This window comes from Sapajus apella, unplaced genomic scaffold (genome assembly GCF_009761245.1).
Source record: "Sapajus apella isolate SASKATOON/1434 unplaced genomic scaffold, GSC_monkey_1.0 scaffold14, whole genome shotgun sequence".
In the NCBI taxonomy this organism is placed as follows: domain Eukaryota; kingdom Metazoa; phylum Chordata; class Mammalia; order Primates; family Cebidae; genus Sapajus; species Sapajus apella.
The window spans coordinates 5541012-5565355 of NW_022436954.1; the positions used below are offsets into that span (position 1 = coordinate 5541012).

At 59.6% G+C, this 24344-nt stretch overlaps 2 protein-coding genes across 13 annotated transcripts; one reads left to right on the forward strand and one right to left on the reverse strand.

The window, feature by feature from the left end:
* Positions 1 to 202: 202 nt before the first annotated feature.
* Positions 203 to 4660, forward strand: KCNK7 (potassium two pore domain channel subfamily K member 7). Its single transcript, XM_032282848.1, has 3 exons — positions 203 to 1692; positions 3641 to 4039; positions 4301 to 4660. The coding sequence occupies exons 1-3, from the start codon at positions 1374 to 1376 to the stop codon at positions 4504 to 4506; spliced, it is 924 nt and encodes a 307-aa protein (XP_032138739.1). The 5' UTR covers positions 203 to 1373; the 3' UTR covers positions 4507 to 4660.
* Positions 4661 to 4857: 197 nt separating this feature from the next.
* Positions 4858 to 22584, reverse strand: EHBP1L1 (EH domain binding protein 1 like 1). 12 transcript variants are annotated; one of them, XM_032282840.1, is made up of 22 exons: positions 22194 to 22581; positions 19503 to 19560; positions 19203 to 19298; positions 18640 to 18693; positions 18370 to 18548; positions 18149 to 18291; positions 17666 to 17701; positions 17502 to 17570; positions 17255 to 17417; positions 15358 to 17086; positions 15105 to 15177; positions 14440 to 14984; positions 13808 to 13965; positions 13673 to 13721; positions 12597 to 13247; positions 7864 to 7933; positions 7689 to 7744; positions 7468 to 7591; positions 7090 to 7189; positions 5622 to 5695; positions 5405 to 5519; positions 4858 to 5302 (listed from the first exon to the last, which is right to left on the reverse strand). In XM_032282840.1, the coding sequence occupies exons 1-22, from the start codon at positions 22295 to 22297 to the stop codon at positions 5203 to 5205; spliced, it is 4746 nt and encodes a 1581-aa protein (XP_032138731.1). In that variant the 5' UTR covers positions 22298 to 22581; the 3' UTR covers positions 4858 to 5202. The 12 variants fall into 12 exon arrangements, 11 of the variants coding, with proteins under 11 accessions (XP_032138731.1, XP_032138730.1, XP_032138733.1 ...); XM_032282839.1 differs by having other exon boundaries at positions 14440 to 14997; positions 15058 to 15177; XM_032282842.1 differs by lacking the exon at positions 15105 to 15177 and having other exon boundaries at positions 14440 to 14607; positions 16300 to 17086; positions 22194 to 22583.
* Between the last annotated feature and the right edge of the window lie 1760 nt (positions 22585 to 24344).

Here is a 24344-nt window from a genome sequence, read left to right on the forward strand (position 1 = left end):
TCTTCTTGGCCAGGTGTGGCTCACGCCTGTAATCCCAACACTGGGAGGCCGAGGCCGATGGATCACCTGAGGTCAGGAGTTCGAGACCAACCTGAGCAACATGGTCTCTACTAAAAATACAAAAATTAGCCAGGCATGGTGGTGCATGCCTGAAGTCCCAGCTACTCTGGAGTTTGAGGCAGGAGAATTGCTTGAACCTAGAAGGCAGAGGTTGCAGTGAGCCAAAATTAACACCACTGCACTCCAGCCTGGGCAACAGAGCAAGACATCGTCTCAGAAGAAAAAAGTATTAAGGTCCACCCACCTCCCAGCATAGTGACTCACCATAGCACCTAGCACCCTGACAGTTCTCTTCACACTGCCATGGGGGCCCTGGCACTCCCATACCATACCCTAGGGCAGGGTCCTCAGCCCCTCTGAGTTTAGAGGAGTTAGAACCCAGGTTACCCGTTCCCCTGCCCCAGAACTCTGTCTGCAGTTCAGGGGCAGGTAATGTGAGGAGAGCAGGCATAAAGGATTCTCAGGAAGGACTGGCAGTGGAGCTCACAGGTATTACCTGCTGCAGTGCTCTGGGCACCCTGGATTCCTCCCCCTGCCCCCACCCAATCCTTCCCAGCTGCCACCATTCCCCTACCACCCCACCGCCCAGGCCAAAATGGCTCCATCCAGGACGCCTGTAGTGGCCGGTGTAGGTCTCTCTGGCCTATGCTTGTCCTCAAGGGCCTGTGTCCTTATCCCCCCTTCACCCTGCACTGTCCCCTACCATAGGCAGCCCTCTGTCCCTCTCACACCCCAAGCTCCTTCCTACCTTCACTGGCCTTTTACTGTCCAGCTGAAATGTCACCTCCTCAGCAGAGCCTTCCCAGTGAGATAACCCCCTCCCCCAGAGCTCTCCCATTACCCAGGGCGTTCCTGCATGGGACTCATGACAATATGAGCTTGTCACGTTTCTTTGCTGAGAGGTTTCCTGTGTAAACACTGGGAGGGAAAGGACCTGTGCCTGTCCTCTTCCCTGGAGTCCTAGGACCTAAGCATTTGCCGAATGAATGAATGAATGCGGTATGGGTGTCTGAGCACCACCTTAAATAAGTGTGAGGCACTTTCTAGGCCTCAGAGTCCTCCGCCTCCTCCCCTCACTGCAGCCACCTTCCTCCGCCCGTCCCCACCATCCCAGCTGCTGTGAAATGGGCAAATGTCTTGCCCCCAGAACCTAGGAGGGGTGATGCAGCTCACCTCCCTCCCATTCACACCCCAGCCACCGCAACCAGGTCCCAGCCACCCACGCAGCAACTCCTCCTGGCCCTGCCCTGCCCAGCCCCTCCCAGGTGCCTGAGGTGGAGGCGCCAGCTCCCACAGCACCCCAGCAGCCCGCCATGGGGGGTCTAAGGCCTTGGGCCCGATACGGGCTCCTGGTTGTGGGCCACTTGCTGGCCCTAGGGCTTGGGGCCACGGTGTTCCAGGCCCTGGAGGGACCTCCAGCACGTAGGCTCCAGGCTGAGCTCAGGGCAGAGCTAGCTGCTTTCCAGGCCAAGCATGGAGCCTGCCTGCCACCCGGAGCACTGGAAGAGCTGCTGGGCACTGCCCTGGCCACACAGGCCCATGGGGTCTCCAGCCTGGGCAACAGCTCAGAGGCCAGCAACTGGGACCTGCCCTCAGCCCTGCTCTTCACTGCCAGCATCCTCTCCACCACAGGTAAGAAAACCAGGAAGCCCAGGGGGAGGGGCTCTTGAAGCCATGGCTCCCTGGGGACCCTGGGGTGCAGCCCTTCAGCCCCAAAGAGCCAGATGGAGCCCAGGCCCTGTCAGGCCCAACATCACCACTGGGGTTCCCCACCAACACACCCCAACAGGTACCTCCACTTCAGCTGCCAGGAAGGGTGTGGCCTCCCCAGCCCCACCCCAGGCACCCTCTGAGACCCAGGAGAGGTGCCCAGACACCACAGCCTGAGGCAAGGCAGGGGACACAATACAGTGGGATGGATTCTTGAAGGGAAGCAAACAGAAGGAACCTGGGAAGCACATATCAGGCCCAAGGCTTTGGGTGGAGGAGGAGGGAGGGAAGACGGGGAGGAAGTTGGCATGGCGTGGTTGCCAAGCAGGAGGGTGCAGAGACGGGGACAAGGGAGTCCTGCAGAGAAACAGTGAGGGCACACGCCCGGGGAAAAACACAGCGGGGCCCACAGCCCTGGGTTTTTGTATTTTTTATCCCACAAAGCATTTCAGTATTTTTTGAATTGGAATTTCTATATTTGTATTCCCAACTTTTTTTTTTTGAGATGGGAATCTCGCTGTCACCCAGGGTGGAGTGCAGTGGTGCAATCTCGACTCACTGCAACTTCCGCCTCCTGGGTTCTAGCAATTCTCCTACCTCAGCCTCCAGAGTGCTGGGACTACAGGCGCGCACCACCACGCTCAGCTAATTTGTGTATTTTTAGTAGAGACGGGTTTTGCCACGTTGGCCCCACTGGTCTCAAACTCCTGACCTCAAGTGATCTGTCCACCTCCCCCTCCCAAAGTGCCGGGGTTACAGGTGTGAGCCACTATGCCCAGCCCATATTTCCAACTTCTTTCAGAAAATCAGGAAACCTACTCACACTGAGCCAGAATCCCTGCAAGGTAACATAGTGACCGGAGCAGAATGGGGCCTGCCCTTTGGGTACAGCTCACACTCTTCAGTGCACCCCAGTCCCCACCATTCCTGTTTGTCTCCCATCTGGCTCTGGTGGGCCTGCACATTTGCAGCTCTGGACTAGCTGATCCTGTGCTCCCCGAATGCCCCGCACTCCCCCCCCTCCACCTGGCACATGCCCTCTCTCCCCATGCCACCTCTTTGCAGCCCTTCATTATTTTCCTGCCTGACTTGTCCACTGGAGGGCAAGGCCTGGGCAGACTCAGATCCCAGCAGAAAGCCTAGCACACAGGATGTGACACACATTTGGGGAAAGAGTGGATGATACTCCACCAGCTGTGGAATCAAGAATATCTGTTAAGGGCAGCCCAGTTCTCCGAATTGTCCCAGCTACAAAAGGCCTGGGGAACTGTCTTCTTTCATCTTTTTTCTTTTTTTAATCCTCCAAAATTGTTCATACAAACTAAGACTTTTTTTTTTTTTTTTTGTGATGGAGTCTTGCCCTGTCGCCCAAGCTGGAGTGTAATGGCCTGGTCTCAGCTCCCTGCAACCTCCGAGTCCCAGGTTCAAGCAATTCTCCCACCTCAGCCTCCTATCTGGGACTACAAGAGCGTGCCACCACACTGGTTAGTTTTTTTGGGGTTTTTTTGTATTTTTAGTAGAGATAGGGTTTTACTATGTTGGCCAGGCTGATCTCAAACTCCTGACCTCGTGATCCCTCCGCCTCGGCCTTCCAAAGTTGGCCTTCCAAAGTGCTGGGATTATAAGCGTGAGCCACCACACCTGGCCTCATCCTTTTATTTTCCAGAAAAGAGAAGAGTGGCCCAGAGAGGGTAGGGACTGGCCCAGGATCCCCTGGTGAAGGAGGAGCAGAGCCAGATAGAACCTGGGCCTGGCCAGTTCAAGGCCACTAGAGGGCAGCCTTCTGTAGAAGGTGATATTGGGGTAGGCAGGGACCCCAGTAGACATCACATTCAGAGCTCTGACAATCCACTGACTCTCTCTTCTCCAGGTTATGGCCACATGGCCCCACTATCGGCAGGTGGAAGGGCCTTCTGTGTGGTCTATGCAGCCCTGGGGCTGCCAGCCTCCCTAGCTCTAGTGGCCACCCTACACCACTGCCTGCTGCCTGCGCTCAGCTGCCCAGGTGCCTGGGTAGTGGTCCACTGGCAGCTGTCGCCAGCCAGGGCTGCCCTGCTGCAGGCAGTTGCCCTGGGCCTGCTGGTGGCCAGCAGCTTTGTGCTGCTGCCAGCGCTGGTGCTGTGGGGCCTTCAGGGTGACAGCAGCCTGCTGGGAGCCATCTATTTCTGCTTCAGCTCGGTCAGCACCATTGGCCTGGGGGACCTCCTGCCCAGCCACGGCCACAGCCTGCACCCCATGATTTACCACGTGGGCCAGCTTGCACTTCTTGGTAAGTCAGCCGCCTAAGAGTGTGTGGGGGAAGTGGGAAGAGGAGCAGGGACTAGGATTCCCATGAACCACTGGGGGACTGGGTCTTGCAGGTGGAGGGACCCCACTCCAGGGCACATACGGGAGGGGTAGCTGAGGAGCTCTGGTGGGAGTGTTTGGGGGTGTGAGTGGCACCAGCTGCTAGGGCAGGTCACCGTGCCTGGAGATGGGCGGGGAGCATCACCAGCACCCGGGTGCTGCCCCGGCACCTTCTCCTCCCCAGGTTACTTGCTTCTAGGACTCTTGGCCATGCTGCTGGCCGTTGAGGCTTTCTCCAGGCTGCCACAGGTCCGTGCCGTGGAGAAGTTCTTCAGGCCCTGTGGCCCTGTGACTGCTGCAGACCAACGTGGCATCCTAGGGCAGGATGAACTGGCTCTGAGCACCCTGCCGCCCGCGGCCCCAGCTTCAGGACAGGTTCCTGCTTGTTGAAATGTCAGGTGACCGAGTTCAGCTCCAGTATGGTGGCGGTGGCGGCCGGGAGGAGGAAGCAGCCAGGAGTGGCCGGGGAAGAATCTGGAGATGGGGCCAGCGGGGTGAGCCAGAGGCCTCGGGGAATAAGTGTTAATCATAAAATGAGCAACGATTTCGGCTCTTGTCAAGTCTTTTGAATGGGACAGAACCACCGGCCACCATCCCAGGAAGGCCGACGTCTAATCTCTGCTGGCGCTGGGAACCCCGAAGCCGCATAGTCCCGCTTAGGATGGCAGAGCCGCCTCAGCCTCGGCCCACCCTCCTCCGCCCTTTGAGAGCCCAGGTGGAGCGGAGAAAAGGCCGACGCTGGGGTAGCCTAGTCCAACTTTACTGCTCTGGAGAACAGGAGGGCGAGCCGGCGCAGGGCGGCAGCCCCCAGGCATCCCTCTCCCCGGGGCCGCTGGCCCAGCCGCGCCATCGGGGAGGTGCCCGCACCCGCCGCGAGCGTGCACACACACTCGGCGACAAATAAATACGACGGCCGCCCAGCCGCGGGCCGGCGATCCGCCCTGCCCTGTCCCGGGAAGGGCGCCAGCGGCCCCTAGCGGACACGCACAGCATCCGGGGCGGCCGGGTCCTCCCGGGCGCAGGCCCGGGGCGGCGGCGGCGGGCGCCGGGGGCTGGAGAAGCTACGGGCCTCCCAGGCCGGCGGCCTCAGCTCAGCACGCAGCGTTCCCGCCGGCTCAGCTGCCGGCTCAGCTTGCGGCGCCGCTGCTCCAGGCCGCGCTCCAGGCGCTCGTCCTCCTCCAAGGCGCTACGGGGAACGGGTTCGAGTCAGCGCGGCGTTGGGCGGGGTCCACATCCAGCCCTCTGCGGGAGCGCGCCCTGGACCCTCCCAGCTCCCAGCGCCACTCACATCCGCTCCTTGTGGTCCAGGTCCCGGACCAGCTCGTCGCGCTGGTTCACCAGCGACACCAGCTCATCCAGCAGGAGCTGCTCTCGGTGCTGCTGCGCAGACGTTTTCTGCCAGTCTGAGGGCCGAAGCGGCAAAGCGTCAGGAGGCGCGGGCCCGGCGCTGTGCCGCCTCTACCCTGACTATGTCCTGCCTCCCGCCCCCTGGGCCCAGGTCCCACCTTCGATGGCCAGCATGGCTCGCAGCTCGCGGCTCAGCAGCTCGAACCTGCGCTCCAAGTCCTGCTCCTCGATGCTGGAAGGTGGCGGGTAAGCAGGTCAGGAAAAGGGGCGCAGGGAGGGAGTGCCCAGGGCTCTGGCCCCATCCCACCTCCCCAGCAGTGCCCATAGAGGGCAGGACTGACCAGAGCTATCCTCCAGTCCCCAGACCACATTCTCTCTTTTCTTCGAACTGTTTTCTCCAATTGCTGGTGTTTATGTTGCCCCACACGCACCCCAGAAGGACCCCCGAGGGATTATTTGGATGAACAGTATTCATAAATAGGAAGTATTAGCCTCCAGTTATTCTGAAAAAGGATCACAAACTGAAAAGGGAGCCAAAGCCACCTTCGCCTGGCAGGATGATAAGGCAATGCCGCAGAGTGGCTTCACACCCCTCTGGGCTTGTTTTCCTTACTGTAAAGAAACAGCGTCACACAGGAATTCGGCCTTCACCTTCCTGGGCCCAGCCTGGTTTTCTTATTAGTAAAAATAGTTATAATTTAAGAGTTTTACAATTAATTTTTTTAATTTTTATATTTTTAGATAGAGTCTCACTTTGTCGCCCAGGCTGGAGTGCAATGGCCTGATCTCAGCTCACTGTAACCTCCGCCTCCCGGGTTCAAGTGATTCTCCTGCCTCAGCCTTCCAAGTTGCTGGGATTGCAGGCACCACACCTGGCTAATTTTTGTATTTTTAGTAGAGAAAAGGTTTCACAGATAGATAGGGCGTTTATGTTGGCCAGGCTGGTCTTGAACTCCTAACCTCAGGTGACCTGCTTGCCTCAACCTCCCAAAGTGTTGGGATTACAGGCGTGAGCCATTGTGCCTGGCCAGTTTTACTTTTTTTTTTTTGAGACGAAGTTTCACACTGGTTGCCCAGGCTGGAGTGCAATGGCACGATCTTGGCTCACTGCAACCTCCGCCTCCTGGGTTCAAGTGATTCTCCTATCTCAGTCTCCCAAGTAGCTGGGATTACAGGCACGTGCCACCACACCCAGCTAATTTTTGTATTTTTAGTAGAGACGGGGTTTCATTGTATTAGGCTGGTCTCGAACTCCTGACCTCAGGTGATCTGCCTGAAAGTGCTGGAATTACAGGCATGAGCCGCCACAGCCAGCCTAGTTTTATACTTTATTTTATTTATTTATTTTTTTAAAGACGGGGTTTCACCATGTTGGTCAGGCTGGTCTTGAACTCCCGACCTCAGGTGATCCACCTGCCTTGGCCTCCAAAGTGCTTGAATCTGGCGTGAGCCACCGCGCCTGGCCAGTTTTATACTTTAAACAGCAAATTGGATAGGATAAAAACAATAAGATGGAGGAGGAATAATTTGTCAAAAAGATCTCTGTAGAAAGAAGAAAGCAGTGAACAGCCCTAACCAAAACAGCTGAGAGTCCCTCTGCTCTCCTAGCCCTGGGCCAGCACTCACAGCAGCTGCAGCTGGTCCTGCCTCCGGATGAGAGCGTTCTTCTTGTTGACCAGGGTGAACCACTCCTGGATCAGCACCTCCTCCTGCAGCTTGTTGGCACCTGAATTGGGCAGGGACAGTCACCAGGCCTGCCCCCTGCCCCCAGTGTCAGAGCAGGGCAGCTGGGGGTTGGGGGAGGGGGTTTGCTTTCGTGACATCCCAGAAGAACTGTATGCCTCCAGGAAGCCACTTCTAGGCCTTAGCATGCCTGGCCATAAAATGGGAATGCTGACGCCAGCTGTGCCTCCTCCCAGCTCCTCCCAAGTTCAGGAACAGCTGCAGGGCTGGGCAGACCTAGTGGCATGTGTTGGGGAGGGGACCCCCAGATGCCTGCCCCACCTGACTCCATGAGGCTCCTCAGCTGCGTCTCCACCTCAGCGGCCCGCCCATCTATCTGCCTCTGCTCCTGCTCCAGGGCCTGCAGCTCTGCACATACATACTGACTTGTGTCCTGGAACCGCTGCTGGGGTTGGAAAAGTGGCAGAGAACAGGGTGGACTCAGCCCAGGCCCTGCCTAGGAGGTGCCCACCCATTAGCTCCTCCCACTTAGCTCTCCTTACCAGCCCAGCCTCCTCCCCTGGGCTTGGGGGTGGCTCCTCCAAGGGGGGACTCCTACCTGCAGACAGAAATGATGATAAGGCACCCCCTAACCACCACCCAGCCACCCCCAGGAAGTCCCCACTCCAGGCTTTTCGAGCGGCCTGAACTGAGATGGTCACCACTCCTGCCACTCACCAGGGGGCTGTTGAGAGGCTGCAGCTGTGGGTGGGCCCAGGGCAGGGCTGGGGTCAGGGGCCTGGCCTTCCTGTGGAACAAGGAACCAGTGAGGACTGGGAGGGGTTTCCCGCCAGCCTGGGCCTGGGGCCAGCCAGGGCCACTCACACAGAGGGGAGGAGGGGTCCCTGACCACAACCCCTGCCCACCCCTGCCCTCCTCTAGTCCTGCATGGACAGAACCCCCGGTCCCACCTCCTTCCAGGGAAAATGCCTCCTCAGGCAAAGGTCACGGCCTTCATCCTTCCTGGCCCTATGGACCTGGGCCCATCCACTCCCAGGCTCCAAGCTTCCCAGTTCCCCTTCTGGGGCTGGGCTGAACTCTGGCCTTGAAGGGTGAGAGCCTGTGAAGGGCCCAGCCCAGGCATCTCCTCCCCATCTTTTTTTGAGACAGAGTCTCGCTCTTTCGCCCTGGCTGGAGTGCAGTGGCGTGATCATGGTTCACTGAAACCTCCACCTCCCAGGTTCAGGGGATTCTCCTGCCTCACCCTCTCAAGTAGCTGGGATTACAGGCGCCAACCACCACGCCCAGCTAATTTTTGTATTTTTAGTACAGACAGGGTTTCACCATGTTGGCCAGGCTGGTCTCGAACTCCTGACCTTAGGTGATCCACCCGCCTTGGCCTCCCAAAGTGCTGGGATTATAGGCATAAGCCCCTGCTCCCAGCCTCAGCTCCTCCTCTACTGAGCTCCCTCAGGCCACCTCTGACTTCTGTCACCTAGTACTGGCTTCTCCATTCTGGCCAGGGCAGACACTGCACTGACCTGATATGGCCCCATCCGTGTGACCCAGCCCAGCTTGCCTCCTGCAGAGGCCGCACCCAGACTCCCTCCCCTTCCCTCCTCAGGGCTCCCCAGACCTGGACCCTCTTGAGCCAGCATCTCCACCTCCAGGCCAAAAGGGGGTACCCTGCTGCATTTTCAGTTCCCACACTGAGGAGCAGCTGCTGCACACTCATACAAGCCAGGCTGGCTGGATCTCTGAATTTTAGCCTGGAAGGGCAGGGCTGACCCCATGTGCCTGCCCGCCTCTAGTGACTTGCTGGTACTGTCAGCCCAGGGTGTCCCCAACTTTCAGCTCAGCTGATGGCCTGGCCTCTTAACTGCTCCTGCCCTGCCCTCCCCTTCCCCATGGCCATGTCTGAGTCATCTGACCTGTGTCTGGGTCACGGGGCAGAGACAGCAGCTGAGCCGCCTGGGTCCACCCCCACCTGTACCTCTCTGAGAGGCAGCCCTGGACATCCCTGGCTCAGGGGCCATCCTCCCTGGTATCTGGGGCAGTGGTGGTTTCCCCACCAGCCACCAGCATGGCCTGCCTGCTGACTCAAGCTGAAACCGGGTGGCCTTTTTCACACCTCTCCTCAGCCCCGCCACCCCCTCACATCAAAGCCTGTTGATGGCTCCAGCCTCAAAGCTCCTACCACCCTGAGCCACGCCTAGACACCGCCCTCTGGCCACAGTGACCGACTTTCAGTTCCCAAAATAGCTTTCTCAGCCTAGACTCAGCCTCCATCTTGGGCTATCCAATACCAACACGACCTCCAAGACCCCGCCCAGCCCTGCCTCCTCCAGAGGCCCCCCTACCGGCGCCCCCACACTCTTCCCGCCTCCCTCCCTGACTGTCATACCCCCAAACCTCCTCTGATCCCCAGCCTGGGCAGATGCTCCTCCCATGGCCTCCCCATCACAGCTGCTGGTTTCTCTCCCCCTTATCAGGGCCAGGCCCAGAAAATACACTCAGGCCACACTGACTAATAACAGCAAATATCTACCAAGTGCTTCTGTACTAGGCACTCCATGCACATTCACTCACTGAATCCTCCCAACATCCCTGTGAGGCAGGGACATGACCCTCCCACTTCACAGATGAGGAAACTGAGGGGCAGAGATGATGCTCCTAAAGGGTCTGGTCTAGGGCCCAGGGTTGTCTAACACAAAAGTTTGTTCCCAAACTTGGCCACCAACTTGCTGTGTGCCTCAGGCCCATCACACCTATGGGGCCTTCATTTGTGTCCTGGTATGTGAAATTGGGGAAAGCCTGGTCCTGTGTGACAGGGCTTCGAGAGAAGAATCTAAGGAACACAAAGTTCCCCTTTTTTGACAGCAACCTTCAGGGGGCCTCAATGCCACCTTGCAAAAGGCTTTCGTACACACTGTAAAGAGCCCATGGGCAGGCCAGGCACATAGAGAGTACTGAGCTGATGGGGCAGGCAGAGGCAGCAGAGTGGAGAAATCCAGCCTCGGCGGCAGTGGAGACTCCTCATGCCAGACCTTGTGGGAATTCCAGTGTTTCCGCATGTCTAACTCAAATTCCCCTTTTGTGTGTGTGTTTTTTGTTTTTTGAGACAGAGTCTCATTCTGTCGCCCAGGCTAGAATGCAATGGCACGGTCTCGGCTCAATGCAACCTCTGCCTCCCAGGTTCAAGCGATTCTCCTGCCTCAGCCTCCTGAGTAGCTGAGGATTACAGGCATGTGCCACCACGCCCGGCTAATTTTGTATTTTTAGTAGAGACGGGGTTTCTCCATGTTGGTCAAGCTGGTCTTGACTTCAGGTGATCCACCCGCCTCAACCTCCCAAAGTGCTGGGATTACAGGTGTGAGCTACTGTGCCTGGTCTTAAATTCCTCTTTCAATATTCTCATGCCTGGTCCCTCCTCCAGGAAGCCCAGGACTCTGGGAGCTCCCAAGGGCAGGGCCAAGCCCGACCACCTCCCAGGACACACAATGGGCATGATAGATGGGGGTGGCCAATGAGGAGTCCCCTCCTGCCCCATGGGTCAGATATCTCCTGTGAGATAAGATAGGGGAGGGCCTGACTTGGAAAGACCAGATGCTGGAACTTGGGCCCAGAGGGGCATAGGTTGGCACCTTCCCTTTAAGATTTTTTTTTTTTTTTTTTGAGACGGAGTTTCACTCATGTTACCCAGGCTGGAGTGCAATGGCGCGATCTCGGCTCACCGCAACCTCCGCCTCCTGGGTTCAGGCAATTCTCCTGCCTCAGCCTCCTGAGTAGCTGGGATTACAGGCACGCACCACCATGCCCAGCTAATTTTTTGTATTTTTAGTAGAGACGGGGTTTCACCATGTTGACCAGGATGGTCTCAATCTCTTGACCTCGTGATCCACCCGCCTCGGCCTCCCTAAGTGCTGGGATTACAGGCTTGAGCCACCGCGCCCGGCTCCTTTAAGATTTAAAGAGCCACTGACACACATTAATGAGGCTGTGGCCAGAGGCCAACAGATGGGCCAAAGCTGGCCTAGTCCTCCTGAACCCTGCATATCGCATCTACAGGTGGGCATCACCTTTGTCCACTGTCTCTCACTCGCAGGCTCAACGCTGTGCCTCTGACCCTACACCCAAGACTCCTGCTCTCAGCCTGGCCTCATCACTGCTTCTGGAGCTTCCAGGAGATGGCTGGCAGTTCCCTAAACGAGACCTCAACTTTCCTGCTGCCACGTTTTTGATAATGCAGGTCCTGCCATTTGAGAACCCACCTCATTTTTCACCTGGGAAAAACCTGGCCATCTTATCAACCTAGCTCAAATGGTGGCTTCTTCCAGAAAGGCTTGCCCAGTGAATTCCCTCCTTTCCTTCAAATGCAGTGGTCTTTCCTGGACAGCTGAAGGTTTGCAGCAGCCTGGCAGAGCTGTCCCTTGGTAGGCAGGCAGGATGGGCAGTGGTGGGACCCCAGCTGGAAAGTCTGTGTCCTGGAATCTGGCTGCTGTGGGTCCCTGAGCAAATTCCTGCTCTTTCCGGGACCATGTCCCCTTCAGCAGAGTGACATGACACTCTGGGAGATTACCTGCGACCCACAGGGGATGACAGCAGGGACACGGGCCCTCAGGATCTCCCATCTCCAACTTTCCATTATAAGAAAAGAGGATACTGGTCTCCAGCATCTGGGGTTAAAGATGCATGACCAATGGGTGGATCACGAGGTCAGGAGTTCGAGACCAGCCTGGCCAAGATGGTGAAACCCCATTTCTACTACAAATACAAAAATTAGCCTGGTGCAGTGGTGGGTGCCTGTAATTCCAGCTACTTGGGAAGCTGAGGCAGGAGAATCACTTGAACCTGGCAGGCAGAGGCTGTAGTGAGCAGAGATCATGCCATTGCACTCCAGCCTGGATGACAGAGCAAGACTCCATCTCAAAAAAAAAAAAAAAAAAAAAAAGAGAAAAAGCATGCCCAAATCCTGGAGAGTCCCCCTTGAGTACAGACAGTGTGTACTCAGCTTATGGGACAAGGTGGCTGCTGGTAAACAATGAGCCACCTGCAGGGAAAGAAATGCCCAAACCCACCTTCCAGCCCACCAAGCACTGAGGTGAGTGCCAGGAACGTGGATCCTCTGGGAACCTCCTACTGCAGCCTGTGGTTCCCCATACCAAGTGCCAAGCACTAAAAACTCCAGCACTTATCCCAGGCTGACAGCAAAGCCCGGGACCCTGCCTGGCGGGTCTTGGCTCCAGTGCATCCCCTAACTGGGAGCTCACCACCACACCAGAGGACTCGTCCACAGCACTAGGGTCCCCCCTTTGATCAGAAAGCCCCTCCCCGGTCGAGCCGAGCACCCCCAGGCTCTGAAACCATCACCCCCACCCCAGCTCTGTCCTTGGGGACCCGCCCATTCTCTGCCCGACTTCCTGGGGCCCCGCACTATGGCGGGGGAGGACAGGAGGAGCCCGGACACTCACCGCAGCCACAGCTCCCGAAGCTCCTGCGGCTCCCGAGGCTCCCCCATCCGGATCGTCCACCGAAAAGGAGCTGCTGTTCCGCAGCCGCGAGCGCCTCTTCTTGAGCAGGTCTGCGTCCCGCACGTGGGAGAAGGAGCCGTGCGCGCGGGGCGGAGGCACAGGCCCGGCCTCCCCGTTGACCGAGGACCGTCGCAGCCTCACGCCGCCACCGCCCGGCGCCCCTGCCCCGTTCACCAACACCTCTGCCGGGACCTCCGTGGGTCGCGCCTCTCGGGCGGCCTCAGCCCCACCGTCCTTGGGGGCGCGGCCCGCATCCGCGTTCCTGGAGGCCGCCCCCGGGGCCGCCCCGTCCGCGCGGTCAGCGGCCTCCTTGGGCTCCTGGGGCGCCTCGACCCCGTGCTCGCGCAGCCGCTGCGCCAGGTCTCCGGCGTCCAGATCTTCAGGCGGGCTGGGCTGGGCGCTGCCCACGCGGTACGTGCCGGCGCCGCCGCCGCCCTCCAGCTGCACCAGCTGCAGCTCCTGCCCGGTGCAGAAGGCGCGGATCTGGCACAGGTACGTCATGACGATCAGCTTGTCAGGCACCGACAGCAGCACCATGTCCGCGGGCTCCAGCAGCCGCGACACGCCCAGGGCCGCGAAGCCATCGAATGCCTGGGGGAAGGGTGCGCTCGGGGTCAGCGGCGGCGGTGGCCTGCGGCACCCGGCAACACTGCGGTGCCACCCCGCGGAGGGGGTCCTAGGCACTGGCTCGCCGGACTTCGCCGAGCAACACCGCCCCCTCCTAGGGAGGGAAATCCAGCAACACAACCCGCCCTAGCGTTGCCTAGCAACTGCACGCCGTCCACCCAGTTACCAAAGGGTGGGTTTGGAAAAACTATCTAAGGGAGATAAAACGCTTTAAAACAAACAAACGAAACTCAGGAAAGCAAACAATTTAATGACCAAAAAGGTAAAAAATGGCAAATTTCTAGAAGCCACAGCTGGGGACCCGCAGCTCACCTTCTCCAAATCGGAGGCTGAAAGCCTGGCTCTTTAGACCCTCCTTCCCTCCAAGCAGGCCCCCCACCCCATCTCACCTGCTTGTTGTTCTGCTTGATGTTGAGTGGGTCTAGGGAGGCATAGTCACTGCAGAGAGAGCACTGGTCAGAGGCTGGATCCACGCTGCCCTCCCTGATGGCTCCCCCATTCGTTCCCACCCTCTGGCAGCTCACATCTTGTCTGGGTAGAATCGGTGCAGGATGGCACAGAAGGCCAATCCGTTTCGCCAGGATGTGGTGAAGTTGGTGATGCGGACCCCACGATAGCCAGCGGTCACTTCCTGGCACCACTCCAGCAGGGAGTGGCTGGAGCTGACCAGGGTAGGCGGTGCCTGGGGACACAGTGAGGGGCTTAGGGAATGTATAAATGGGTCCTGTGCCCTCTGCCCCTTGGGGAGGCTCATGCCTGGCACAAAACAGCCCTATCTGTGAGCTTGCACGGGTCACCAGAGCCACTGGCCAAAGCCTTGGGGCCAGACAAAAGGGTTTCCAGATCCAGGGTTATCTGCCAAGGTCACCTAAAAGGTCAGTGGCCCCCAGACAAGATCAGAGGTCACCAGTAGCCACACCTCAATGTCAGCCCAGAAAACCAGCTTAGAGGTATCCAGCTCCATGCGGCCCAGGGAAGATGGGGTAGGAGAGCCAGGGCATCCTGAGAGAGGAGGGGATGAGGGGGCTCCTTCAAGCCGAGCCCCCCACCACACCCAATCCCAGCCCACCAGGTGGGTTCATGCAGAGCCGCCGTTCGCTCAGCCCCAGATTAGTGGGAAGTAACAGACTGGGCCCTCAGCGGCCCCCATCCCTACCTGGCTGCCCGGCAGCCTCCTGTCCTCTTCAGCCTTCTCTGGGGAAGAGGCCCTGGGCACCCCAGCCCCTGCCCCACTGGCCACCTGTGCTTCAGTCAGGCTGGCCTCTGCGAGGCTTCCCTCAGCTTCTTTCCCGTTCTGGTTTCCTACGACCCCAGCCTCTGCTTCCTGGGCCTCAAAAATACCAGATTTATTCTCTGGAGGCTCTAAAACCTTCATCTCTGCCTCCTGGGCCCCCCTAGTCCCAGATTTGGCCTCTGACATCCCCCAAATCCCAGCCTCTGCCTCCTGGACTCTGAGAACTTCAGTCTCTGACCCTTGTAGTCCTGAAATCTCTGCTTTTGTTTCCTGGGATCCTACAACTCTTGGCTGAGTAACTGGGGTCTTTAAGGCCCCAGAGTTGAGAGCTCTCCCAACTCCAGTCTCTGCCTCCTGGCCCCCTAAAGACTGAACCTCTTCCTCCTGAGCCTCTAGAACTATAATTTCTGTCTGTTGGGTCATCAGTACTCCGGCCTCTGCCATTCCAGCCTCTGGCCCTGAGATCCCTGACACCCCCACCTCTGTCTCCTGGGCCCCACCCACCTCAGATTCTGACCCTGAGATCCCTGACGCCCCCACCTCTGTCTCCTGGGCCCCACCTACCTCAGATTCTCGCCCAGAGATCCCTGACGCCCCCACCTCTGTCTCCTGGGCCCCACCTACCTCAGATTCTCGCCCAGAGATCCCTGATGCCCCCACCTCTGTCTCCTGGGTCCCACCTACCTCAGATTCTGGCCCAGAGATCCCTGACGCCCCCACCTCTGTCTCTTGGGCCCCACCTTCCTCAGATTCTGGCCCTGAGATCCCTGACGCCCCCACCTCTGTATCCTGGGCCCCACCTACCTCAGATTCTGGCCCAGAGATCCCTGACGCCCCTACCTCCGTCTTCTGGGTCCCAGCTACCTCACATTCTAACCCTGGGACCCCTGAACCCCTAGATGCTATCACTTGGGTCCCCAATATCACAGCTTCTGCTGTCCCAGTCTCTATTCCTGGAACTTCTGAACCCCCCACCTCTGTAGCCTGGATCCCTGTTATATCAGCTTCTATCCCTGGGACCCCTGAATCCCCAGATGGTATATCTTGGGTCCCCAATATCGCAGCTTCTGCTGCCCCAGTCTCTATCCCCGGGACCCCCAAAAGCCTCATCTCTATCTCGTGGGCTACCAATATCTCAGACTCTGCTATCTCAGCTTCTGTCTCTGGGACCCCTGAACTCCTAGCTGTTATCTCCTGGGTCCCTAATGTTTTAGCCTCTGTCCCCTCAGCCTCTGTCTCTGGTACCCTAGAATCTTTCACCTCTGTCTCCTGGGCCCCCTGCGTCTCAGATTCTGCTATCCTACCTTCCAGCCTCAGTGTCCCTGAGTCCCCAGATATCTCATGGGTCCCCAGTATCTCAGTCTCTGCTATCCTAGTTCTTGTCCCCACAACTCCTGAACCCCCAGCCTCTGTTTTCTGGGTCCCCAATACCTCAGATTCTGCCACCCCAGTCTCTGTCCCTGGGGCCTCTGTGACCGCCACCTGGGTTTCCTGGGTCTCCAGTCCCTCACACTGTGCTGTCCCCGCAAACTCCACCTCCAGGACCCTTGAGCTTGCTGCTTCTGTCTCTAAGACCCCCAGTACCTCAATCTCTAGTGTCCTCGTCTCTGGGAACCCCGACCCCCCAACTTCTTTCTCCTGGGCCCCCAGCACCTCCAACCCTACCACCTCAATCTCTGTCTCCAGGACCCGTGAACCCCCAGCTTCTGCCTCCCAGGCCCCCAGAACCCTAGATATCGCCCCCTGGGTAGCTGATAACAGGACCCCCTGCCAGCTGCTCACCTGTGGCCCAGTGCTTGTTGCTTCAACAGAGGGGCCCTGCGCCAGGCCTGTCCCCTCAATACCAGGGGCTCCGCCCCTCACTTCTGCACCCTCTCTCTCCTGGCCTGCAGCAACCCTGGCCCCCTGGAGGTCACCAAGATGCCCAGAGTGCCCTGCAGTCTCCACTAGGGGCGGGCTCAGGCCTGAGGGAGCCTCATCCCTAGTCCTGACTCCCACCCTCTCCTGAGAGCCCCTTGGAGGAGCCTCAGGGGTCCCCCTGCATCTTGCCTCAGGCATAGCCCCTGTTGCCTCTGGTCCCTTAGTGTCCACATGTCCCACCTTTAACCTCTGCCCAGCATCCCCCTGACAAACTGCTGAACTCTCTGTAGCCTCCCCAGCTCTGACTCCTGCCCTCTTAGTGTTGACCTCTCTGCCTCCTGCCCTGGGCTCACTGTCCACACCACTGGCCTCAGTGTTCCCCCGACTGGCCTCAGCGTCCCCCCCACTGGCCTCTGGCCTGTCCCCAGTACCCATCTCTTCAGCCTTGAGTCTCTGCCCTCCAAAAGGCTCTCCAGAGCCTTTCTCCTCAATGCCTGGGCCCAGCCTAGCTCCACAGGCTTCTGTCCCTTCCTGAGGTCGTGCCTGGGCCTGGGTCTCCCTGGCAGAGCCCAATCCTGCTAGGGGAGCCCCTGAGGCTTTGGGGACCTCATCCTCCCCTTGGGGGACTGAGGGCTGGAGGGCATCCGAGCCTTTCCGGAGCCGAGGGGCTGGGGTGGGGGCTGTGTCCTGGCCTGGCTGCCTTGAAGACCTGAGAAGAGAGCAGGAAGGGATGCTGGGGGCTCACATGCCCCCAGTTCTCAGCACCATCCCCCACCCTTCAGACTGTTGGGGCCCTGGAGAGGCAGGTTGGTATCGGGTGAGGGATGCAGCTCCTATCGGGGGCAATGGGGGGGGTGGGGCTGGTTCCAAAGCTCACCTCATCCCTGCTGAGGTTTCCGGGGGCCTTGGGGCCTCAGGGCCCACCTGGCCCCCAGCTTCAGTAGCTCGTTCTGACCCCTGGCCTCGGGAGGCTCTGGCTGGGGGTGCAGGAGCACTCACAGGGGCTGAGCTGGTGTCCTCAGCACTAGAAGGGCTGGCAACTGAAGAGGAAGTGGGGGATGCTGAGGCCTGGCCCCGGTGACCTGGGGTCCAGTCCCTACCCCCAGCCCCAGCCTGGGTCTCACCTGCCTGCTGGGGTCGTCCTCGGCCTTCCTCCTCCTCCTCGCAAAGCGTCTTCAGCTCTCGAGAAGGATCTGGGGGTGGTAGGAGTGGGGAAAAGGGCAGAGTTAGCCGAGGGCAGGGCCCTGCAGGCCTGACCCCCTCCCCCCAACTAGAGTGCAGGGCCTACCTGGGAAACGCCCCGGCCTCAGGGCACCGCCCCGGCCTGCGAGAAGAGACAGGCCCACAGATGTGAAGAGAAAGAGAGAGAGAACCACAACAGCAGACAGAGAAAAAGCCTGGACAAGCAGCGGGGAGGGATGATGAAGCCCCTGCTGGCCCAGGAGGGCTGGTGGTGAGCGATCAGGAGCTGGGCTTCTGACCCACTGTCCTGGGTCACGTACGGGCCTGGCAAGCACCACGTGGGGATGAGGAGATGACCCACGAGCCCAGGGAGGCATTGGGAACCCATCCTCCAGGACTCAGCTGAAGACTGAGGCCACCATGGGACCGGCAGCCGGGTTGAGACAATCGAGGCTGCTGGGTTGGTTGGGACTGCCTGAGCAGTAACGAGTTCCCATCACAGGGCGGGAGCAACCAGTGGCTGGTGGCCCGGGCAACCCTCCCTCCCCAGGTCTTGGCAGCCCTGATCTGCAGCAGGCTGTGAGCCCACCTGACTGGGGGATTCGAGCACGGGCCTCGGGGGCTGCTGGGCCATGAGCCTCGTCTTCATCACTCTCAGCAAAGTCATCCAAGTTGCCCACATCACTAGGCTTCACACTCATGAGGCTTGCGAGACTCTGCATGTCATCATCCCTAGGGGGCAGAGGTCATAGGTGAGGGTGGGGGTCAGAGGTCACAGGCCAGGGTCAAGGAGGGCAGGTGGGCACTCACGTGGCACGGCCCTCCCGCAGCAGCACCCCTGAGAGAGTGAGGCTCAGCTCAGCATGCACCACCTTCACCGACTTGGGCTTCAGCCGCAGCTTCAGCGGGACCTGGGCGGGCACGGGCCCTGCATGGCGGGCCAGGTCCACTTCAGCTGTTGCCAGCACTTTCCGCTGCCCCTTAGACTCCTGTGGGCCAGAGGGGAGACAAGGGAAAGGGGCATCGGTGCGGTCCCAGGGTCCCCAAGATTCCAGACCTGAGCCCACTCCAGACACTCACATTTTCAATAATAAATGTCCACTCTTTGGCCTCATACTGGTCCACGTGAGGGTCCTGGGAAGAAGGGTGCTGGTGAGACAGGGCTGCTGGGGCGACAGCAAAGGGAGTAGAGCCTGCGCTGGCTCAGGAGGTGCTTGGTGGCATCTTTTTTTTTTTTTTTTTTTGAGATGGAGTCTTGCTCTGTCACCCAAGCAGAAGTGCAGTGGTGCTTGGCTCACTGCAACCTCAGCCTCCCAGGTTCAAGTGACTCTTGTGCCTCAGCCTCCCAAGTAGCTGGGACTACAGGCACGAGGTGGCAGCTTTTACACATGCTGCTTCCTCCTCCCGGAATGCCCAGGTTCTGGTCCCAGCTGCCTCTCAGGCTACATGTGTTGGGTGGGTAAATGCTGCCTTCTGCAAGGAGGCCTCCTGGGCCAGTCATGCTGAGCAGGTCCCCCCAGTTCTTGGCCTCACCCCCCACATCCTCTTCTATCTGGATGAACAACTTACCAGGAGACCCTGGTGACTGCCTGGGTTGCAAATGCCTGCCCATTGCCATCCATGCTGGGGGGCTAGAGACTTACCCTGTAGAGGGTCACGGAGATGTCCACATTCTCAGGTACCATCCACACCACGGTGCCCCGGTATGGGTTCTGGATGCCCGGCTGCCAGCTGTGGGCCTACAAGGGGCAATCTAAGTCCTCACCCCATCTTAACTCTTTCCTCTCACCCCCACCCCCATCACCAACCTTGACACCATCTTCCTCTCCCCTCTGTGGATTCTGATCTGAACTTGAACCTGACTCCACTCCCCCATCTGCCGCCTTCAGCCTCCCCTTGGCCCACATCCCTAATCTGGACCCCCAGTTGCCATCCTTCCCCACCTTGGAGCAGATGCGTCGGTTCCGCCGGGTCCATACCACCACTAGCTTATCCGGCTGCCTGGGGGAGTGGGATGGGGAAGGGAGTGGGCTGCTTAGTCAGGCTCACCCGCCTCCCCATCTCCTCTTCCTCCTCCTCCCCCCAGCTCCCTCAGGGTCTTCCTTCTGCCCACCTCCCCCTCCCTCCAGGAGAGGGCCTGGGCAGCCCCTTATCTGGGGCCACAGGGTGCAGGGTGGAGCTGCTGAGGCAGGGTGGGGCCGGAGCAGAAGGGCAAAGGCCCAGACAGTGTGGGCAGGCACTGACTATGAGGACAGACAGCAAGAGAGACAGGGACAGGCATGTACAGAGACCGAGACACAGAAACAGGGACGAGGCAAGAGACGCCAGACACAGATGCGCACTGGAGTGTCGCGCACACACACAGACTCCAACATAGAGACAAAGACGGGGGTAAAAGAAATCCATTCGTGCACAGATGTTTGTGGAGTACCCACTGTAAACCCAGCCCAGTGTTGGGGACAGAGCAGGGCAAAGGAGAGGCAAGAACTCCCCAGGGAGGACAATGGAGGTGGGGGCAGACTACCAGTCAAGAAGGAAAATACTTTAACAAGTGAACTTCAGGGTGATGTGAGGGAACCCCTTGGGAGTCTCCTTGAGGTTGGGTGTCAGCAGAGACATGAGTGACGGGAGATGGGCTGCGAGGATCTGGAGAAAGAGGGAATGGCAAGTCCAAGGGTCTGTGGCTGGAGGATGAGGTCAGAGAGTTGGGGGTGAGGCCAGAGAGGCAGCAGAGGGTCAGTTTGCCATTAACCAACACCGTCATCCCTCACCGACCATGTCCAGCCCTTTTCTGGGCCCAGGGGTCCTAAGGAGGATCAGCCTTGCAGCAAGATGATGACAATGGAGCCTGCGGGGCAATCAGGGAAAACTTGCAGGGGGTGACATCTAAGCAGAACAGTATATGCCGGGGCAGACACACAAGAGGCAGAGATATGGGGACGCAGAGGCAAAGCAAGAGGAGAGGGACAGCTGCACAGGACCCATTCCCAGACACTGAGTGGACTCTCACAGCCGGGCCTGGGGGCAGAGAGCCCCTTTGGGTTAGATGTTCAACTGCTACTCAGGAGAGGTGATGCTTGAGGGAACAATCGGCCGAGGGCAGCACACAAGCTTGCCTTGCCTGTACCCAGCCCCACGCCAGATGCTCGGGTTTGCCCAGCTCACTGCTCCTCTGGGAGCCAAGCCAGGATAACTGGCTTTCTGTTAACCCTGAGGATGCTGAGGCTCAGAGAGGTTTGGAGCCAAATAAGGTTATACTGCTGAGCCTAGAGCCCTCCAGCCCAGAGCCAAGTTCCCTTCCCCAAGCCCAAACTGCCGGCAATGGCAGAGCAAGGGTAACTAAGGGGCCTTCCCAGAAAGGGGAAGCGGACAGGGGGTGCCTAGGGAAGGCGGGGCTTGGCTGGGCAGCCTGACTCAGGCTGGGAACGCCCTCCTGGGAAGCTGCGACCTGGGCAGGGGCAGCTTCCTGGCCTGGGCTCCGGGCTAAGCAGCCCAGGAGGCCCTACCCACAGCTGCCTGTGACTCAGCTGCGTTGACACTGCCGGCACCCTCAGCCTGCTGTGCCCAGCATTTCCCTGGCCTCCCTCAGGATGCTGGAGCAGGAGCCAGAGGCCAGAGTTCAAGTGCCAGCCCCCAAGCTCTCTGGTGCTCTGCTGAATGGAGTGAACGGCCCTCTAGCAGGCCCAGTGTAGGCAAGGCAGCTGCCCAAGGGACCCCAGCCTCCTGCTCACTCCCCTCACCCTGGACCCCATGGTCCCTTCCTGCCCCAGCCCTTCCCCTGGGGAGCCTAAATTTAGCCCCGCCTGGTGGGTGAGGCCCCCACAGCTGTGCCCTAATCCAGCCAAGGGAAGCTGACACCAGCGAGCACGTATATTTAGGGTGTGACGCAGGGGCCTGAGCAGCTGTGGGTGGGGGCATGTGAATGAGATGCCCCTGAGTCTGTTGGCAGTCCGGGCTGGGGCCTGCACCCTCAAGTGAATCGCCCCTCACCCAGCCACTGTGCCCTCTGCAGCCCTCTCCTCCCGGACCCACAACTCCTAGGTCCTCAGGCCCCTTTAAGCCGCCCCCCCGCCTCCCTCCTCATTCCTCCCAGCACTCAGTTTACCCTTTTAAGGACATTGTGGAGATGTTTCCAGCCTCCCAACACTCTGGCTGAAGAGGCGGGAGTTGGAGGGGTTCTTCTGGCTCAAGATGGCAGGGGAGGAGGGGCAACATCTCTGTTGTGGGGTGGACTAAGGTCAGGGAGGTTTCTGTCCCAGCCCTGGCCACCTGCAGACCTCAAAACGTGCTCCCTTTTCCATGCCACCCTGAACCACCTTTCTGGCAGAAGACATGCGGCCTCCCTCTCCCAGCCCTGACCACAGCAGAGGAGGGAGTGGACACAGGCAGAGCCTCAGGCCTGAAAGTCCTGACCCCCACGCAGGGAAGGCTGCCCATACCCCCAACTCCAGGGGTCCCACAAGTTGCAAGGGCCTCTGAATCTCCAAGTCTGGGAATGGAACCAGGGCCCAAGCTGAGGTGGGGGCCCATTTGGTCACTGGGCTTGGGGGCAGAGTCCTCTCAGGTTCAAAGGCCGGATGGGGTCCCAGCCAGCGGGGGGGAAGCCCCCCCACCCCCGGCCTCCTGCCACTCACCATTTCTTGGTGCACTCCAACACCAGCTCGTGGTAACAGGCCACGAACTGGAACTTGGCTGCCCGCTTGCCCACGCGCTGCAGGCGCTTCCACACCGAGGTCATGGCCACTGCTGCCCCGCTGCCCACTTCTCAGGCTCGGGACTCCCGCTGGCCCGCCTCCGCTGGCCTGGCCCGGGTCCCCATGGCCTGTCTGCGCTGCCCGCCCCGTCCGTGCTAAGGTGTCCCAGGCTCCAACCCGGGATCGCGCTCTCCGCTGCCGCCACTGGGGCCCGTCGGATGGTCTGGCTGAGTCGGTGGGGTCGTCTGGGTCTGGAGCGCGTCGGGTGGCGGAGCGCAGAGCTTCGAGCGCGCCGTTTCCTGGAGCCGCACCCCCGTCGGAAGGCGGGCGGGGCTCCGGCACGGGGCGGGGGCCGGGGCAGGAGCGTGGGGGCGGGGCAACCCGGCTTCCGGGGCCTCGCGTCGTGACCGGGGAGTGTGAGCGGGAGCGGGGGTGTGGAGGGGATGTCGCCCGACCGCAGCGCCCGCTTGCTGCGCGCAGAGGCTGCCTGGACCCCACTGGCCGGGTGAGGGACGCTTGGGCCCGGAGAGAGGGCAACCCGAAACTTGGTGCCACCCTAGAGAGAGCTGCCTGGGCCGCCTCCCTTCCTGCCCGCAGCCCCCGGAGGTATGTACTGCTGGCCCCATTTCACCATCTAGGAAAACTGAGACCCAGAAAGGGGAAGGGACTTGCTCAGTCATACTGTGAATCTGGACGAGGACCAGCTCTCCTCAACTCCAGGGTGCAGCCACCCACGTCTTAACCAGAGCAAAAGGTGTAGAGTCAGGACTAACCTCGGTGGCCATACCTGTGTGGGGGGGTACCCTCCCGCAATCTGAGAGCCTGACTCTGCTGTCAAGTGTGAAGATAATCCCAACCCACGACGAGCAGCTGGAGATTCACAACTGACCTCCAACCAAGTGTGTAACCATGGGCAAAGCGCTAACGCTCTGAGCCTCAGTTTCAATGTCTGTTAAATGGGGATAATTATAGACAGGCCTTTTACGGAATCACTGAAAGGATGAAACCTCAGAAAGCATTTAGCAGGGAGCTGGCTGATTTTGCCATGCCTCATTGAAAGGGATGCGCTATCATGGATGGGAGAACCTGTCGTTTTTGTGTGTATGTTTCTCTCCCCGAGAAAAGCCTGCCTGGGGCGTTAGCGGCTCTGTGAACCCCTAGATTAGAGCCCTTATGGCCTACCCACTCACCCTGCTTGGTAATGAGCCTCCGCAGGTGTCAGCTGCTCTGGGGCAACAGGTCAGTTTGCTGCCTCCCCGCTGCTCTGCAAGGTGTGGATGGACAGGAGCCCGGTGCGCGACTGCTACTCGGTTTAAAGGGATGTCTGAGGGCCAGGACTACCAGTTGGGCTGCATCTCCAGGAGGCAAGAGTCTGCAGCAGGGCGCGGGAATGCACTGCTCGTCCGCACGCCTCGGTGTGTGGCTTCACTTCTTTTCAGGAGGTTGTGGGGTACAGTGTGCACGCGCGGGGGGCTGAGTACCCACCGTCTCCGAACGTGCAGGCTTTTTCCGATGGGCCTGACACCTAAGTTTGGTTCCCAGTCCCAGCGGTGTAGGTCCCCGATTTCCTAATAAAAATCTTTTACAGATAACTATAGAAGCCGCTAGTGCTGTGGGGAGAGCTGGCGGTCTTCAGACTGAGCGGGGAATAAGGGTGCCTGGGACCCCAATCACCCCCCACCGCTGCGGAGTCTCATGCCTTGGCCTCCGGGGAGGCCCGGGGTGCCGCGACTTCACTCCCCTCCGCCTGTGCCGCCGCCCCTCCCTCCCATCCGCAGGGCTTGAGCTTCCAGGCCATCCCAGAAGGCGCCTCCCCGCCCTCTCCCCCCTCCCCCACCCCGGGGCCCCTTGCTCCGCCGACTCCAGCCACCCATTTCCTGCGCCGCCCCAACCCCGCCCCGCGCGGGGTGGAAAGTTTCCCTCCTCAAGGTGGGCGGCTCCTTCTCCTTCCCAGCCGGCAGGGAAAGTCCGAAGGGGGCGGGGCGGGGCACTCCAAGGCCCCGACGAGAGGGGAAGTGACTCCACCGCAGTCACTCAGCGGCGGAGACAGGCTCAACCAGCCTGAGCGTCCCCAGCCCCGCCCGGGCAGGA

Excerpts from the sequence above, each read along its gene's own strand:
- KCNK7 (XM_032282848.1), top strand. The coding sequence starts at position 1,374 with ATGGGGGGTCTAAGGCCTTGGGCCCGATACGGGCTCCTGGTTGTGGGC. Across the intron at positions 1,693-3,640 it reads CAGCATCCTCTCCACCACAG|GTTATGGCCACATGGCCCCA; the intron begins GTAAGAAAACCA and ends TCTCTTCTCCAG. Across the intron at positions 4,040-4,300 it reads GGGCCAGCTTGCACTTCTTG|GTTACTTGCTTCTAGGACTC; the intron begins GTAAGTCAGCCG and ends TCTCCTCCCCAG.
- EHBP1L1 (XM_032282837.1), bottom strand. The coding sequence starts at position 22,297 with ATGACCTCGGTGTGGAAGCGCCTGCAGCGCGTGGGCAAGCGGGCAGCC. Across the intron at positions 15,178-15,357 it reads CTGGGACCCAGAAGACGGAG|GTGGGGGCATCAGGGATCTC; the intron begins GTAGGGGCGTCA and ends CAGGAGACAGAG. Across the intron at positions 13,248-13,672 it reads TCAAGCAGAACAACAAGCAG|GCATTCGATGGCTTCGCGGC; the intron begins GTGAGATGGGGT and ends CCCTTCCCCCAG.